Source organism: Bos taurus, chromosome 18 (genome assembly GCF_002263795.3).
Source record: "Bos taurus isolate L1 Dominette 01449 registration number 42190680 breed Hereford chromosome 18, ARS-UCD2.0, whole genome shotgun sequence".
In the NCBI taxonomy this organism is placed as follows: domain Eukaryota; kingdom Metazoa; phylum Chordata; class Mammalia; order Artiodactyla; family Bovidae; genus Bos; species Bos taurus.
In genome coordinates, this window is record NC_037345.1 from 39,168,211 (window position 1) to 39,184,685 (window position 16,475).

At 40.7% G+C, this 16,475-nt stretch overlaps 1 protein-coding gene across 5 annotated transcripts in view; it reads right to left on the reverse strand.

Annotated features, from left to right (window-relative positions):
* IST1 (IST1 factor associated with ESCRT-III) overlaps window positions 1-16,475 on the reverse strand; it is a 44,917-nt gene that overhangs the window by 9,738 nt on the left and 18,704 nt on the right. For 3 of the 5 annotated variants that reach the window (XM_059876583.1, XM_005218503.5, NM_001034335.2), the window contains 6 exon segments: window positions 11,103-11,205; window positions 10,518-10,698; window positions 9,141-9,228; window positions 2,406-2,489; window positions 1,785-1,895; window positions 640-840 (listed from right to left, as the gene is read on the reverse strand). In XM_059876583.1, coding sequence (XP_059732566.1) covers window positions 640-840; window positions 1,785-1,895; window positions 2,406-2,489; window positions 9,141-9,228; window positions 10,518-10,698; window positions 11,103-11,190 — 753 coding nt within the window. In that variant the 5' untranslated portion in view covers window positions 11,191-11,205. 5 annotated transcript variants of the gene reach the window in all.

Genomic DNA, 16,475 nt, shown 5'->3' on the forward strand with positions numbered 1-16,475 from the left:
GATAGTTATTTTAATGTGTATTCAAGAGCCCCAAAAGAAAAAAGTGCCTAAAAGGACATGACAACATGTGATCAGGAAGACCTAGATTTTTAAAGACCTGTAGCCAAAAACTATTTATTCATCAAATTACTAATTGCTTTTATGTCCACAAACAGAGATTACTATCACTTTCTTTGGGGAGGTGGGGGTGCCACACTACACGTGGGATCATAGTTCCCAACCAGGAATTGAACCCACGCCCCTGCAGTGGAAGCATGAGTCTTGACCACTGGACTACCAGGAAAGTCCCCAGACTTTCTTACTAGCAGTGACTTTCATCTTTGTGTTTACAACAGATGTTTTTCTACTTGGTAATAAGTGATGATTATTCAATTTTGGAAAAAGCTACTAGTATACCTACAAGTCCCAGAAAACCTACACGAAGTTTTTTCTAGCACCATCTCTCTAGATTTTCCTGCTTCATTACCTGTAGGTTAACCAAAAGACTTTCTCCAAATCCCAATGCTGTTTTTTTCCACAGTATAATCAATAAACTATACCAAATGTTACCTATAATTCCTGAGTGTGCTCACAGAACCAGCTTGTCATCTATTACATTTTCTAGAGTTTACATCCACAGTTATTTGTATGTATACTTACAGGTCCCTTTGGAAGAGGGTATGAGAAAGGAGTGTTTGGAGATGGCATAGGCATAGGCATAGGCATTGGCACTGTTCCGTCAGGTCCACCAACTGGTGCTGTGAAGCCGCCTCCACCTCCTCTTCCAGGACCCCCTTTCTTCACATCATCTGTGAATCCAACATCAATAAGATCTGTCTCTACTCCAGGAGGAGCTTCTGCCTAAGAAAAAGAGAGAAACCCATATCAACAGGCCCTGTCACAGACTAGGTTCCCCAGGAAGCTCTGAGATGGAGACCAGTTTGACCGAAGTTTATTGGAGAGGTCTCTTGGGATAGAGACCTGTGGGATGAAGGAAGCAGGCCTGAGCAAAGTAAGAAGTTGGGCTGCCATGCCTTCACAACAGAGGGCTTGGCTAATTCCCTCAGAGAGTTCTGGAGCTAGGACAGGCCTACAGCACATGTTCCCAACTGGGGCAATGGGGCAGTCTTTAATCCCCTGCAATGACCAGATACAAGCTTCCCCCAGGAAAGACCCTGGGTAAGGAAGCTCTCTTCTAAGAGGGCCACCACTGGAGGGCCACTCAGCTGTGTGAGCCACCAGTCATCAAAGAGATGGGGGAATAAATGCTTCTGTCCTGAAGTGTGTCTGTAACTGGGGCGGGGAGTAGGGGGGAGGGTCATCTGAGCAGCACACCAAAACATCTACTATCCCCCATCAACCGTAACCTCTGAATTACTACTTCCATATTTGCCTTTCACTGTAAGCCTCTTAGGACAGTGGCCTTGTTTATATCTTTTCTGTATTCTCAGCTTTCTGGGGCACATGGCAGGTGCCCGAAAAATGTTTCAAGATCAATTCTGGGTCTTGGGGCTTTTCTTGCTACCCAGTTCCTTGAACTTCACTGAGAAGTAGCAATAATGCCATTTTATATTTGTATCAAAGTCTGTACCTTTTCAAAGTGCTTTTAGTCATTCATCTCTTCTGATCCTTAAACATTCTGTGAGAGAGATGCAGGCTTATTTATTGCTACCCCAAAACCACTAACTGGACAAAGGCTTCAACTCCCACACGCAAACTTGAGTGCAAAGAATATGCTTCTTTTTCAAAGACAGTGATCTAGAGAGACGCATTTTCTTTTGTATTCTAAGGACTCTTAAACTCACCATGACCACAGAGTCGGGCTCATAGGGCACATTGTAGTTCTTGGCAATTTCAATCAGGTATCTCTCCACTAGGATTTTGGGTGGGGCCTCCACACTCAGTTTGTGCATTAGCTGTAAGTGAAAGATCCAGGGTTAACATGCATCTGTATAAACCAGCCTAAGCCTATCCTGTATCACTTTAAAACTTTGTTTCTCTCATTTTACAAGTCAATGGAGAGAAAAGAAGAGTTCCAACCAGTTATTCTTTTCTTCAGTCACAAAGCACAACATGCATGTATGTCTCACACTCTGGTTACTTATGCCCAAAGACTGACACTGTGGCATTCCACGTCTGAATTCACCCATCTTTCTCCCCACCTCACTTCTACCTCCATCAAAAGTGGCACAAAGGACAGGGGACAGAATCAGGAATGACGCAGGATGACAGAGCTTCACAATCAGAGGTGTCGGGCAGGGTTAAGGAGTTGACCGACTGCACTGCCAGCCAGCCATCTCTCCATGAAATGTGCAATCTTAAATGAATGCTGCATTACAGTGATACCCACTAGAAACACTGCAGGCAGTAAAATAACCTGCTCCCACCCCACCCACTGGTCCATGTTTAACAAGTACATTCATTACCCTATCATTCACAGTTCCAATCTGGTTGGTCCGACATAACTTGCCATATTCCTTGCTATACTTGGCACAGAGTTGATCAGCAACCTACAGAGAAAAAGAACAGTAAATAAAAATGGAAACCACTCCTACAAGAGGCTTCAAGCTTCCTCCAATCAACGGCAAACACACTTCTACTCAGGATTTCCAAAAGACTGGACCTGCAAAGCCTTAAAAGGTACATATTAATTCATTTAGTTATTGTTTATTCATCCATCCACTGAACTGCACAGCAGAGACCAGAAATATCTACTGGAACAGGAGAATTAAATGAAAGTCTTCCCCAAGAGAATGATACCTTTGGCTTCCTTCTTGCCCATGCTCTCAAAAATGCAGCTAACTAGCTTATACCTTCCATGTAGAAGATAGGAAAATTTCTCTCTGAGGAAAATAACCAACCCACGGAAAGGAAACTAGTTCCTGACAGTCTCGAGGCCCTTGAGAAATGGCTTAAATGGCTTAAATTATCTAACAATGAATTGGTGCCGGAAGTATCATGCTCCCTGATTTCAAGCTATGCTAAAAAAGCACAGTCATCAAAACACTATGTACTGGCACATGCACGTGCGCACACACACAAAGAAAACAAAGAGATCAATGGAACAGAATGGAGAGTTCAAGAATGAACCCAGAGTTACATGGGCAATTCATTTACAACAAAGGAGGCAAGAACATGAAAAAGATAGCCTTTTCAATAAACGATACTGGGAAAACTGGACTACTCTCTCAACCCATACACAAATGAATTCAAGATGGATTAAAGACTTAAACATAAGATGTGAAACCATAAAACTTCTAGGAAAAAATATGGGAGTATTTTTTCTGACACTGGTCTTAGTAATATTCTTTTGGGTTATGTCTCAGGCACAAGAAACAAAAGCAACAATATACAAATGATACTATATCCTACTAAAAAGCTTTTGTACAGTGAAAGTAACTATCAACAAAATAAAAAGGCTACATCTACTGGTGGGAGAAGGTATTCACAATGTATCTGATAAGGGGTCATTATCCAAAATACACAAAGAACTCATACAACTCAACACCAAAAAACAATCCAATTAGAAAAGTGGCAGATAGACATTTTTCCAAAGACACCTACAGATGGCCAACAGGCACATGAAAAGACGCTCAAAATCACTAATCAAGGAAATGCAAATCAAAACCACAATGAGATATCCCCTTACACCTCTCAGAAGGGCTATCAAAAAAAAACAACAATTAAGTGTTGGTGGTGATGTGGAGAAAAAGGAACACTCATACACTGTTGGTGGGAATGTAAATTGGTGTGGCCACTATGGAGATCAGTATGGAGATTCCTCAAAAGATTAAAAATAGAACTAATATCTGATCCAATAATTCCAATCCTGGGTACTTATCCAAAGTAAATGAAAACACTAATTAGAAAAGACATATCCACACCTATTCTCAATGCAGAATTATTTACAACAGCCAAGATATGGAATCAAACCAAGTGACCATCAATAGATGAATAAAGATGCGGTATATATATGCAATGGAATATTACTCACCCACTTAAAAAAAAAAATGAAATCTTGCAATTTGCAACAACATGGATGGACCTGTAGGGTATTATGCTAAGTGAAATAAGTCAGAGAAATACAATATCATATGATCTTCCTTATATGTGAAATTCTAAAAAACAAATGAACAAACAAAACAGAAACAGTTATAGATAAAGTGGTTACAAGAGGGGAGCAGGAAGAGGAAATAGAGGGATTAAGAGATACAAAGTTCCATTTGCAAAACAAATGAGTCATGAGCAGGAAATGTACAGTTTTGAGAATATCAGATCAGATCAGATCAGTCCAGTCGCTCAGTCGTGTCCGACTCTTTGCGACCCCGTGAATCACAGCACACCAGGCCTCCCTGTCCATCACCAACTCCCGGAATTCACTGAGACTCACGTCCATCAAGTCAGTGATGCCATCCAGCCATCTCATCCTCTGTTGTTCCCTCTTCCTCCTGCCCCCAATCCCTCCCAGCATCAGAGTCTTTTCCAATGAGTCAACTCTTCGCATGAGGTGGCCAAAGTACTGGAGTTTCAGCTTTAGCATCATTCCTTCCAAAGAAATCCCAGGGCTGATCTCCTTCAGAATGGACTGGTTGGATCTCCTTGCAGTCCAAGGGACTCTCAAGAGTCTTCTCCAACACCATAGTTCAAAAGCATCAATTCTTTGGCGCTCAGCCTTCTTCACAGTCCAACTCTCACATCCATACATGACCACAGGAAAAACCATAGCCTTGACTAGATGAACCTTTGTTGGCAAAGTAATGTCTCTGCTTTTGAATATGCTATCTAGGTTGGTCATAACTTTCCTTCCAAGGAGTAAGCGTCTTTTAATTTCATGGCTGCAGTCACCATCTGTAGTGATTTTGGAGCCCAGAAAAATAAAGTCTGACACTGTTTCCACATCTATTTCCCATGAAGTGGTGGGACCGGATACCATGATCTTCGTTTTCTGAATGTTGAGCTTTAAGCCAACTTTTTCACTCTCCACTTTCACTTTCATCAAGAGGCTTTTCAGTTCCTCTTCACTTTCTGCCATAAGGGTGGTGTCATCTGCATATCTGAGGTTATTGATATTTCTCCCGGCAGTCTTGATTCCAGCTTGTGTTTCTTCCAGTCCAGCATTTCTCATGATGTACTCTGCATATAAGTTAAATAAACAGGGTGACAATATACAGCCTTGACAAACTCCTTTTCCTATTTGGAACCAGTCTGTTGTTCCATGTCCAGTTCTAACTGTTGCTTCCTGACCTGCATACAAATTTCTCAAGAGGCAGATCAGGTGGTCTGGTATTCCCATCTCTTTCAGAATTTTCCACAGTTTATTGTGATCCACACAGTCAAAGGCTTTGCATAGTCAATAAAGCAGAAATAGATGTTTTTCTGGAACTCTCTTGCTTTTTCCATGATCCAGAGGATGTTGGCAATTTGATCTCTGGTTCCTCTGCCTTTTCTAAAACCAGCTTGAACATCAGGAAGTTCACGGTTCACATATTGCTGAAGCCTGGCTTGGAGAATGTTGAGCATTACTTTACTAGCGTGTGAGATGAGTGTAATTGTGCAGTAGTTTGAGTATTCTTTGGCATTGCCTTTCTTTGGGATTGGAATGAAAATTGACCTTTTCCAGTCCTGTGGCCACTGCTGAGTTTTCCAAATTTGCTGGCATATTGAGTGCAACACTTTCACAGCATCATCTTTCAGGATTTGGAATAGCTCAACTGGAATTCCATCACCTCCACTAGCTTTGTTCGTAGTGATGCTTTCTAAGGCCCACTTGACTTCACATTTCAGGATGTCTGGCTCTAGGTCAGTGATTATACCATTGTGATTATCTGAGTCGTGAAGATCTTTTTTGTACAGTTCTTCTGTGTATTCTTGCCATCTCTTCTTAATATCTTCAATAACTAATCTGTTTGTATGGTGACATATCATAACTGGAATTATCATGATCGTTCTGAAATGTATAGAAAAATCACTAAATTGTGTAACAGGAACAACACAGTGCTGTAGGTCAATTACACTTAAAAAAGAAACACAAACATGCAACAAACTCATAAAAAAAGAGATCAGATTTGTGATTACAGATGAGAAGGGGAAATTGATGAAGGCAGTCAAAAGGTACTACAAACTTTCAGTTGTAAGAAGGCCAACAAATACATGAAAGATGCTCAACATCACTAATTATTAGAGAAATGCAAATGAAAACTACAGTAAGGTATCACCTTACCATGGTCAGAATAGCCATCATGAAAAAAAAAAAATCCACCAACAATAAATGTTGGAGAGGGTGTGGAGAAAAGGGAACCCTCTTACACTGCTGGTGGCAGCGTAAATTAATACAACTACTTATGGAAAACAATATGGAGGGTCCTTAAAGAACTAAAACAGAATTACCCTTTGACCCAGCAATCCCATTACTGAGCATAAACCCAGAGGAAACCATAATTCAAACAGATACATGTACCCAATGTTCACAGCAGTATATTTACAATAGCCAGGACATGGAAGCAACCTAATTGTCCATGAATTTTGGAATGGATAAAGAAGATGTGGTATACAGATAAAATGGAATACCACTCAGCTATAAAACGAATGAAGTTGAGTCATTTGCAGAGATATGGATGGACTTAGAGTGTCATACAGATGAAGTCAGTCAGAAAGAGAAAAACAAATATCATATATTAAGCACATATGTAGAATCTAGAAAAATGGTATTGATGATCTTATTTGCAAAGAAGAACAGACACAGAGGTAGAGAACAAATATATGTCCACCAAGGAGGAAAGGGCAGGGGACGGGAGGAACTGAGACACTGGGATTGATACTCTATACAGAACAGATAACTACTGAGAACATACTGTGCAGCACAGGGAGCTCTACTTAATGCACTGTGGTGACCTGAACAGGAAGGAACTCCAAAGGAGGGGGGCGGGGGCAGGATATATGTAGACATATGGCTGACTCATTTTGCTGTATAGTAGAAACAAACAACATTGTAAAGCAACTATACTCCAATAAAAATTAATTTTAAAATGATAAATAAGGACTAGAGATGCAGTGATAAACATAATTAACACTGCTGTATGTTATACATGAAACTGTTGGGAGTAAATTATAAAGAGTTCACGTTACAAAACTTTTTTTCTATTTCTTTAATTTTGTATCTAGGCTTCAACAGTACATGAACTGAGAACTTTCAGATATATAAGCTGAATTTAGAAAAGGCAGAGGAACCAGAAATCAAACTTTCAACATCTGCTGGATCACAGAAAAAGCAAGAGAATTCCAGAAAAACATTTACTTCTGCTTCATTGACTATATCCAAGCTTTTGACTGTGTGGATCACAACAAACCAGAAAATTCATAAAGAGATGGGAATATCAGACCATCTTACCTGCCTCCTGAGAAACCCATATGCAGGTCAATAAGCCCCATTAGAGCTAAACACGGAACAACGAACTGGTTCAAAATTGGGAAAGGAGTATGTCAAGGGTGTATACTGTCACCCTGCTTGTTTAACTGATATGCAGTGAAATAAGCATATCATGCATTATGCATATCATGCGAAATGCCCAAATGGATGAGATGCTTGATCCTTGGAAGAAAAGCTATGACAAACCTAGACAGCGTATTAAAAAGCAGAGACATCACTTTGCTGACAAAGGTCTGTACAGTCAAAGCTATGGTTTTTCCAGTAGTCATGTACAGATGTGACAGCTGGACCATAAAGAAGGCTGAGTACCAAAGAACTGATGCTTTTGAACTGTGGTCCTGCAGAAGACTCTTCAGTCCCTAGGGCAGTAAGGAGATCAAACCAGTCAATTGTAAAGGAAATCAGTCCTGAGTATTCACTGGAAAGACTGATGCTGAAGCTTAAGCTCCAATACTTTGGCCACCTGATGCAAAGAACTGACTCACTGGAAAAGACCCCAATGCTGGGAATGACTGAAGGCAGAAGAAGCGGGTGACAGAGGATGAGATGGTTGGATGGCATCACCGACTCAATAGACGTGAGTTTCAGCAAACTCCAGGAGATATTGAAGGACAGGGAAGCCTGGTGTGCTGCAGTCCACTGGGTCACAGAGTCAGACATGACTAGCGTCTAAACAACAATATGAGATGATGGATGTTTACCAAAATTATTGTGATAATCATTTCATGACATAAGTCAAATCATTATGCTGTACATCTTAAATTTATACAGTGCTGTATTGTCAATTATATCCCATTAAAACTGGAAGGAAAAAAAAAGAAGACAAAAAAATTGGCATCTGGCATTAAGACCCACCTAAGCACACAAGAGGTTCCAATCCATTTTCAGTACCTCAGTCTTTAATAAACAGCCAAACCTTTCAGAAAAGCCTCTACTATAAAAACAGTTTAAATCTAAGAAACAGAAGTAAACAAACATTAGAGAAACAAGAAAAGTTTATGAAAGACTATAATATTCCTAGAGTTAGAAGACAGTGAAGCCATGAAACAACAATAACAAAAAAAAAATAGACTATTTAAAAAAATAGATATTCAGAGACTTAAAAAGACTCTTAAATATACAGAGGACAAGGAAATTTTATAAGATAGGTGGGAGATAAGACTGAGACAATATCCAAGTGAATAACTGGCAAAGACGTAGAAAATAGGTGAAAATGACTGAATTTGTACCTGAGCAGTCAGTACCATATCCATGTTGTGGCAGGTAATTTTTCAGTTAATGTCTGTCTCTTCCGCCAGACTCTAAGCTACAAGAGTAAGGCTGGTGTCACAGTTTACTCACCACTGCACTCTCAGTAGCCATGTAATGCACAACATTGACTCAATAAATATTTCTGGAACAAATGAATGAAACAAAACATCTGTTCCCTTAATATTACTGCAACTTTACTGACTTACAGTTGTTTAAAAACATACTTAAATGACATTACAATAAAAGTAATTTAAGAAAAAACATAGGTTATATGTAACTTTGCCTCTTAGAAAAACTACTGAAGTTTGGAAAACACTGTGCTACTCTATGAACAGTTCCATTCTATGAACCATTTCACAAAGCCTTTTTCAAAGGCAGCATGAGAAGGGTACAAAATAACCTGGCCAAGTAAGCAGAAGTGACATATATAAACCAACGTAACAACAGGAAAAACTACTGCATCACTGAAACTGGTTGTACTCACAATTTTCAGCTCTGCCACTTCTGACTGGAGTCGAGGAGCAGCCCAAATCAATGTAGACACAGATTCAGCCAGACCAGAATCTAACTCCCTAATTAAGGTGGGGGGGGGGGAGGGGGAAATCAGTAAAATTTAATATTCTTTCAAACAAACAAAACCCCATCTGTATCACATACTTGATAACCTCCTCTAAGGCGATCTCACAAATCTCACTGAAAGTGAAAAGTGAAAGTGAAGTTGCTCAGTTGTGTCCGACTCATTGCGACCCCATGGATCGTAGCCTACCAGGCTTCTCCATCCATGGGATTTTCCAGGCAAGAATACTGGAGTGGGTTGCCGTTGCCTTCTCCAGATCTTCCCAACCCAGGGATTAAACCCGGGTCTCCTGCATTGTAGGCAGAATCTTTACCGTATGAACCACAAATCTCACTGGATCCTCACAATAACTCTAGGCTTATAGACATTTCTGTCATCCAATTTTGGGGGAAAATCTCAAACCAAGAAACCAGCACATGGTCACAAAGTCAGCAAATGGTTGAGCCAAGGCTCAAATTCAGGCCTCTTGATTTCAGATTCCACATTTTCAATAGTTGTCTACATTGAGATCAGGCCTTCAAGTGAGCAGGAGGAAAAACATCATTGGGTACATGAAGTGGTAGTCCCTGAGTGCTAGCTCCCCACACACAGGAAGAGGCCAGTAACACTCCTTTCTCAAATTCCAGAGGTGATTTGATTTAATCTTCAAATCAAAATACCTTACTTCATTATAGTTCTACAAAATGAAAAAGATCTAGAGGTCTACTGAATAACACTGTGCCTACAGTTAAATAGTACTGTACTGAGTGCTTAAAAATGTTTAAGAACTGACTTCCCTGGTGGTCCAGTGGTTGAGAATCTACCTGCCAATGCAGGGGATACAGGTTTGATCTCTGGTCCTGGAATATTTCACAAGCCACGGAGCAACCAAGCCCGTGTGCCACAACTACTAAGCACACGAGCTCTCGAGGCCATGCTCGAGAAGCCCCCACAAAGAGAAACCGGAGCACCGCAACTAGAGGGCAGCCCCGCATGCCACAACTAGACAAAGCCCATGCACAGCAACAAAGACCCAAAGCTGCTAAAAATAAATTTAAAAAAAAAAAAAAATTTTTTTTTAAACAGTTTAAGGCAGATCTTATGTTGTGTTATCAAAAAAAAGGGATACAAGGAAATTTTTGGAGATGACAACTGCTTTTTTAACTTAAGATGACGTGTACAGGTATATATATATGCCTATGCCCAAACTCATCAAATTGTATACTTGCACACACTAAATACGTGAATTTTCTTCCGAAATCAACTACACCTTGATGAAGGAAAAAAATGGACAAAACAGCTTACTTCATAGACTGGATGAGGCCAAATCGAGCCAGCAGCAGGTCACAGTACAGTTCCAGGATCTCCATGGCCTCCACAAGGTAGTCTTCTCGAATAATGTGCTCCACTCGGATTCGAGCTCTTTCATCTTTCCCAGCAGCCAGATAGTCAGCAATCTCTTTCCTTGCTTTCTGGGCCAATTCCGCTAAAGCACAAATCCCATTCCAGTCACACAGCAGTAGTACATGGGCCCTGGCCTGCAGGCAGACATCCACCCCAAAAGAAAAAAGTCGGTGTTTCTACTATATCCTAGCTCACTCTTCCTTAGCAAACTTAGTCTCATCTCATCTATTCTAGAATTTATAGAATAGAATAGAATAGTGTTTGTGTAGTCATTTATCTATTCCATAGAAAGAGTATGTCCCTTTCCCTGTTACAAAGTGACTCAGTCTAACTAGTCACAAAAGACAGCAGAAATGTACCCAAAACTTAGAGGATATGGGATCCCTAAGACTTCAGACTGCTAGCCTGAAAGAGCCAATAATAGGGTGCTAGGACTCAACGATGTATTCTAGAAAAAAAAATGTAAGGCGAGCATGCACTACTCACTTTTTTTTTTCTCCAACAGTTTAAGACGGTTTATGACTAATCTCAAATTGACTCGTAAACGCTCAGCTTTAAATCCAGAGCCCAGCATGCTGTGTTGTTCCTCCTGGGAAAAGATAAGAAGCATGGTGATTACTTTCAAGTCAAAATTAGTTCAGGAATTAAGACCAGTAAGATAGTGAATTATTTCACATTATAAACCAGAGTAATTTTTAAATTCAGATAAATAACATCATGTGACTCACATTTTTTAAAGGTCATTTGGCTGTTGTGTGGAGAATTGATTGGGGGAGGATAATAATGGAAGTTAAGAGGACCAAGGACAAGGCTATTAGAGCAGTCCAAACAAAAGATGAAAGCAGCTTAGGATGGGATAGTCAGCAGTAATGGTAGAAGTGATTGCACTGAGATGTTTTGAACACAGAGATGAAAGAACTTGGTGATGGATGAAATGAGTATCTAATCTATGTACTGGCATAGGAGTAAGGTGATAAAAAAACAAGCAGGAAGGCCTCCTGCTGCTGCTAAGTCGCTTCAGTCGTGTCCAACTCTGCAACCCCAGAGACGGCAGCCCACCAGGCTTCCCTGTCCCTGGGATTCTTCAGGCAAGAACACTGGAGTGGGTTGCCATTTCCTTCTCCAATCAATGCATGAAAGTGAAAAGTGAAAGTGAACTCGCTCAGTCGTGTCCGACTCCTAGCGACCCCATGGACTGCAGCCTACCAGGCTCCTCTGCCCATGGGATTTTCCAGGCAAGTACTGGAGCAGGGTGCCACTGCCTTCTCCAGGAAGGCCTCCTACTCTCCCATAAAACACAAAGGTAGTGATAAGAAGAGATTATCAAATTTATATCCAAATTCAAAAATATTACCACCTTAAGTCCTCAAATCCTCCTAAGTCTTAACCTTTAGAAAAAGCTACAGCCAAAGATCACAGAAATATCATTAATATCGACTCACGAAGAAATATACAAAGGGGTAAAAAGCTAAAAAAAAAAAAAAAAAAAAAACTATGTATTAATATAAAATTCAACAACAAGGATAAACAATAGGATCCTATTGTGCAGCACAAAGAACTAAATTCAGTATCCTATGATAAACCATAATGGAAAAGAATTTTAAAAAAAGAAAGTATATGTACAAGAATCACATTGCTGTACAGCAGAAACTGACACTGTAAATCAACTATACTTCAGTTAAAATTAAGAACAAAAACCAAAATAAAATAAATTCGACAACAGAAGGCTATTATTTACCAAGACTTTTGCTGAACAGATGATTTACAGTCAATAAAACCACTCCTGTATCACCCATAAGACTTTAGGGTATAACACTGTGCATTGACCACTATGCATTCTCTATCAGCACTATTTCTTCTATTAATTAGGGACACATGAACTTCAAAACGTAACATCCAAACAAAAAGTGAAGAGCAAAAGTGTTAGTCACTCGGTCCAGACCAACTCTGTGACCCTTTGGACTGTACCCCACCAGACTATTCAGTCCATGGGATTCTCTAGACAAGAATACTGGAGTCGGTTGCCAAGCCCTACACTAGAGCATCTTCCTGACTTAGGAATCAAACCTGAATCTCCTGTGTCTGCTGCATTGGCAGGCAGGTTCTTTACCCACTGAGCCATCAGTCAATCCCAACATCCAAACAAATGTTAGGTCTAACACCGTAGGAGGGGTGCAATCAAAATAAAATAAAATCCCATAGCCACCAGGTGGGTGACCCACAGACTGCAGAACAATAACACCAAAGAAGTTCTGAGCCCCACATCATGCTTCCCAGCCTGGAGAATTCCCAGGGAATCTGGCATTGAGGGCCAGTGCGATTTGATTATAGGACTTCCAAAGGACTGGGGGAAACAGAGACTCCAGTCTTGGAGGACACAAACAGAATTTTGCACACAGCAAGACCCAGAGGAGAGGGGCAGTGACCACACAGGAGACTGAACCAAAACTAACTGCTAGTGGAGGAGGGCCTCCTGTGGAGATGTGGGTCAGCAGGGGCTGACCACAGGGATAGGGGCACGGGGAGGTCCCCCTTGGTGTAAACCCTTTCATAGCTAAAGAGATAGGAATAATAGACCAGCTTACCTGCCTCCTAAGAAACCTGTATCCAGGTCAAGAAGTTACTGTTAGAATCAGACATGGAACAATGGAATGGTTCCAAACTGGGAAAGGAATACATCAAGGCTGTATATTGTCACTAGGCTTATTTAACTCATATGCAGAGTACATCACGCGAAATGCCGGAAGAAACATCAATAACCTCAGAGACGCAGATGACACCACCCTTATGGCAGAAAGCAAAGAGGAATTAAAGAACCTCCTGATGAAGGTCAAAGAGGAGAGTGAAAAAGCCGGCTTAAAACTCAACATTCAAAAAACAAAGATCGTGGCATCTGGTCCCATCACTTCATGGCAAAAAGATGTGGAAACAATGGAAACAGTGACAGACTATTTCTCTCTTTTCTTGGGCTCCAAAATCACTGTAGACAGTGACTGAAGCCATGAAATTAAAAGACACTTGCTCCTTGGAAGAAAAGCTATGACAAATCTAGACAGCCTATTAAAAAGCACAGACATTACTCTGCCGATAAAGATCTGTCTAGTCAAAGCTACAGTTGGACTATAAAGAAAACTGAGTGTCGAAGAACTGATGCTCTGGAACTGAAGAGTTGAAGAAGACTCTTGAGAGTCCTTTGGACAGCAAGAACTTCAAACCAGTCAATCCTAAAGGAAATCACTCCTGAATATTCATTGGAAGGACTGATGCTGAAACTGAAGTTCCAATACTTTGGTCACCTGATGCAAAGAGCCTCCTCTTTGGACGCTGATGCTGGGAAAGATTAAAGGCAGAAGGGGATGACAGAGGACAAGATGGTTGGATGGCATCACCGACTCAATGCACATGAGTTTGAACAAGCTCTGGGAGATGGTGAAGGACAGGGAAGCCTGGCGTGCTGCAGTCCAGGAAGTCGCAAAGAGTTGGACAACAACAACTGAACAATGACAGAACCCACTGACCTGCAGGCCAAACAACTACAAAGGAGGGAAGGAACCCTACCCATCAGCAGATAATTGGATTAAAGCTTTATTGGGCAAGACCTACTTTTCCCATAGCCAGTCCCGCCCTCTTGAAGCCTCATCAATCAGAGGGCAGATAGAATAAGCACAGTATCCCCTCTCCTGCCTCCTCCCCCTTCTTCTTTCAACCTGGCTTCCTTTCCTCCCTTTGAAATCTTTGATGTTAGTACTTGGATCTGAAGTTCTGTGTCTCTACAGGAGAGACTGTATTCTTGTATTTAAGGGCTTCCCTGGTGGCGCAGAGGTTAAAGCATCTGCCTGCAATATGGGAGACCTGGGTTCGATCCCTGGGTCGGGAAGATCCCCTGGAGAAGGAAATGGCAACCCACTCCAGTATCCTTGCCTGGAGAATCCCATGGACGGAGGAGTTTGGTGGTCTACAGTCCACAGGTCACAAAGAGTCGGACACGACTGAGTGACTTCACTTTCACTTTCACAGTGGCTAAAACAAAAACTATATTACAGAATGTTAATCACGATGAAAAAGCAGAAAGGTATATCCCAGATGAAGGGACAAGATAAAATCCCAGAAAAACCACGAAATGAAGTGGAGATAGGCAAACCTTCCAGAAAAAGAATTCAGAATAATGACAGTGAAGATGATCCAGGATCTTGGGAAAAGAATAAAGGCAAAGATTGAGAAGATGTAAGAAATATTTACCAAAGATGTACAAGAACTAAAGAACAAACAGATGAATAATACACTAGAAGGAATCAACAGCAGAATAACTGAGTCGGAAGAACGGATAAATGACCTGGAGAACAGAATGATGGAAATCACTGCCATAGAACAATACAGAAAAAAGAATGAAAAGAAATGAAAACAGCCTAAGAGGCCTCTGGGACAACGTTAAACACACCAGCATTCGCATTAAACAGGTCCCAGAAGGACACAAGAGGGAGAAAGGACCTGAGAAAATATTAGGAGAGATAACAGCTGAAAACTTCCTGAACATTGGAAAGGAAATAGTCAAGTCCAAGAAACACAGAGAGTCCCAGGAAGGATAAACCTAACAAACACACCAAGACACACAGTATTCAAACTGACAAAAATTAAAGACAGAGATAAAATATTAAAAGCAACAAGGGAAAAATGACAAATAACATACAAGGGAATTCCCTTCAGGCTATCAAGTTGATTTCTCAACAAACTCTACAAACCAGAGGGAATTAGATGATATATTTAAAGTGATGAAAGGGAAAAAAGCTACAACCAAGAATACTCTACCCAGCAAGACTCTCCGTATTTGATGGAGAATTCAAAAGCTTTCCAGACAGCAAAAGTTAAGAGAATCCAGCACCACTAGCTTTACAACATATGTTAAAGGAACTTCTCTAGGCAGGAAACACAAGAGAAGGAAAAGACCTACAGAAAATAAACCCAAAACAATTAAGAAATAAGACCATGTATATTGATAATCACTTTAAATGTAGATAATCACCTTAAATGTAAATAGATTAAATGCACCAACCAAAAGACAGAGGCTGACTGGGTGAATGAAAACATGTGCAAGTATGCACTTCACTTACCACACACATCACTCTGCCTGATCCCCCCCCAAAATTGTATGTAATTATTTTATATTGTTAAGACAAACAAAGGTTTGTCTAGTCAAGGCTATGGTTTTTCCTGTGGTCATGTATGGATGTGAGAGTTGGACTGTGAAGAAGGCTGAGCGCTGAAAAATTGATGCTTTTGAACTGTGGTGTTGGAGAAGACTCTTGAGAGTCCCTTGGACTGCAAGGAGATCCAACCAGTCCATCCTGAAGGAGATCAGCCCTGGGATTTCTTTGGAAGGAATGATACTAAAGCTGAAACTCCAGTACTTTGGCCACCTCATGAGAAGAGTTGACTCATTGGAAAAGACTCTGATGCTAGGAGGGATTGGGGGCAGGAGTAAAAGGGGACGACAGAGGATGAGATGGCTGGATGGCATCACTGACTCGATGGACTGAGTCTCAGTGAATTCTGGGAGTTGGTGATGGACAGGGAGGCCTGGTGTGCTGCGATTCATGGGGTCGCAAAGAGTCAGACACGACTGAGTGACTGATCTGATCTGATTTTATATTGTTAAAGTTAATCATGTTCCCATTATGGCTTGCAATTGTAATTATCTTTTATTTTTTGTCTGGCTATTGATTGTGAAAACTGATAAACATCTTTTACTATTGTGATTATGTAACTATTACTCACTTAATACTATTTTATCAAGATTGGTTAACAGAAAAATAATATATCACCAAAACTAGGATCTAACAGAAAAATCTATAATCACTTTTT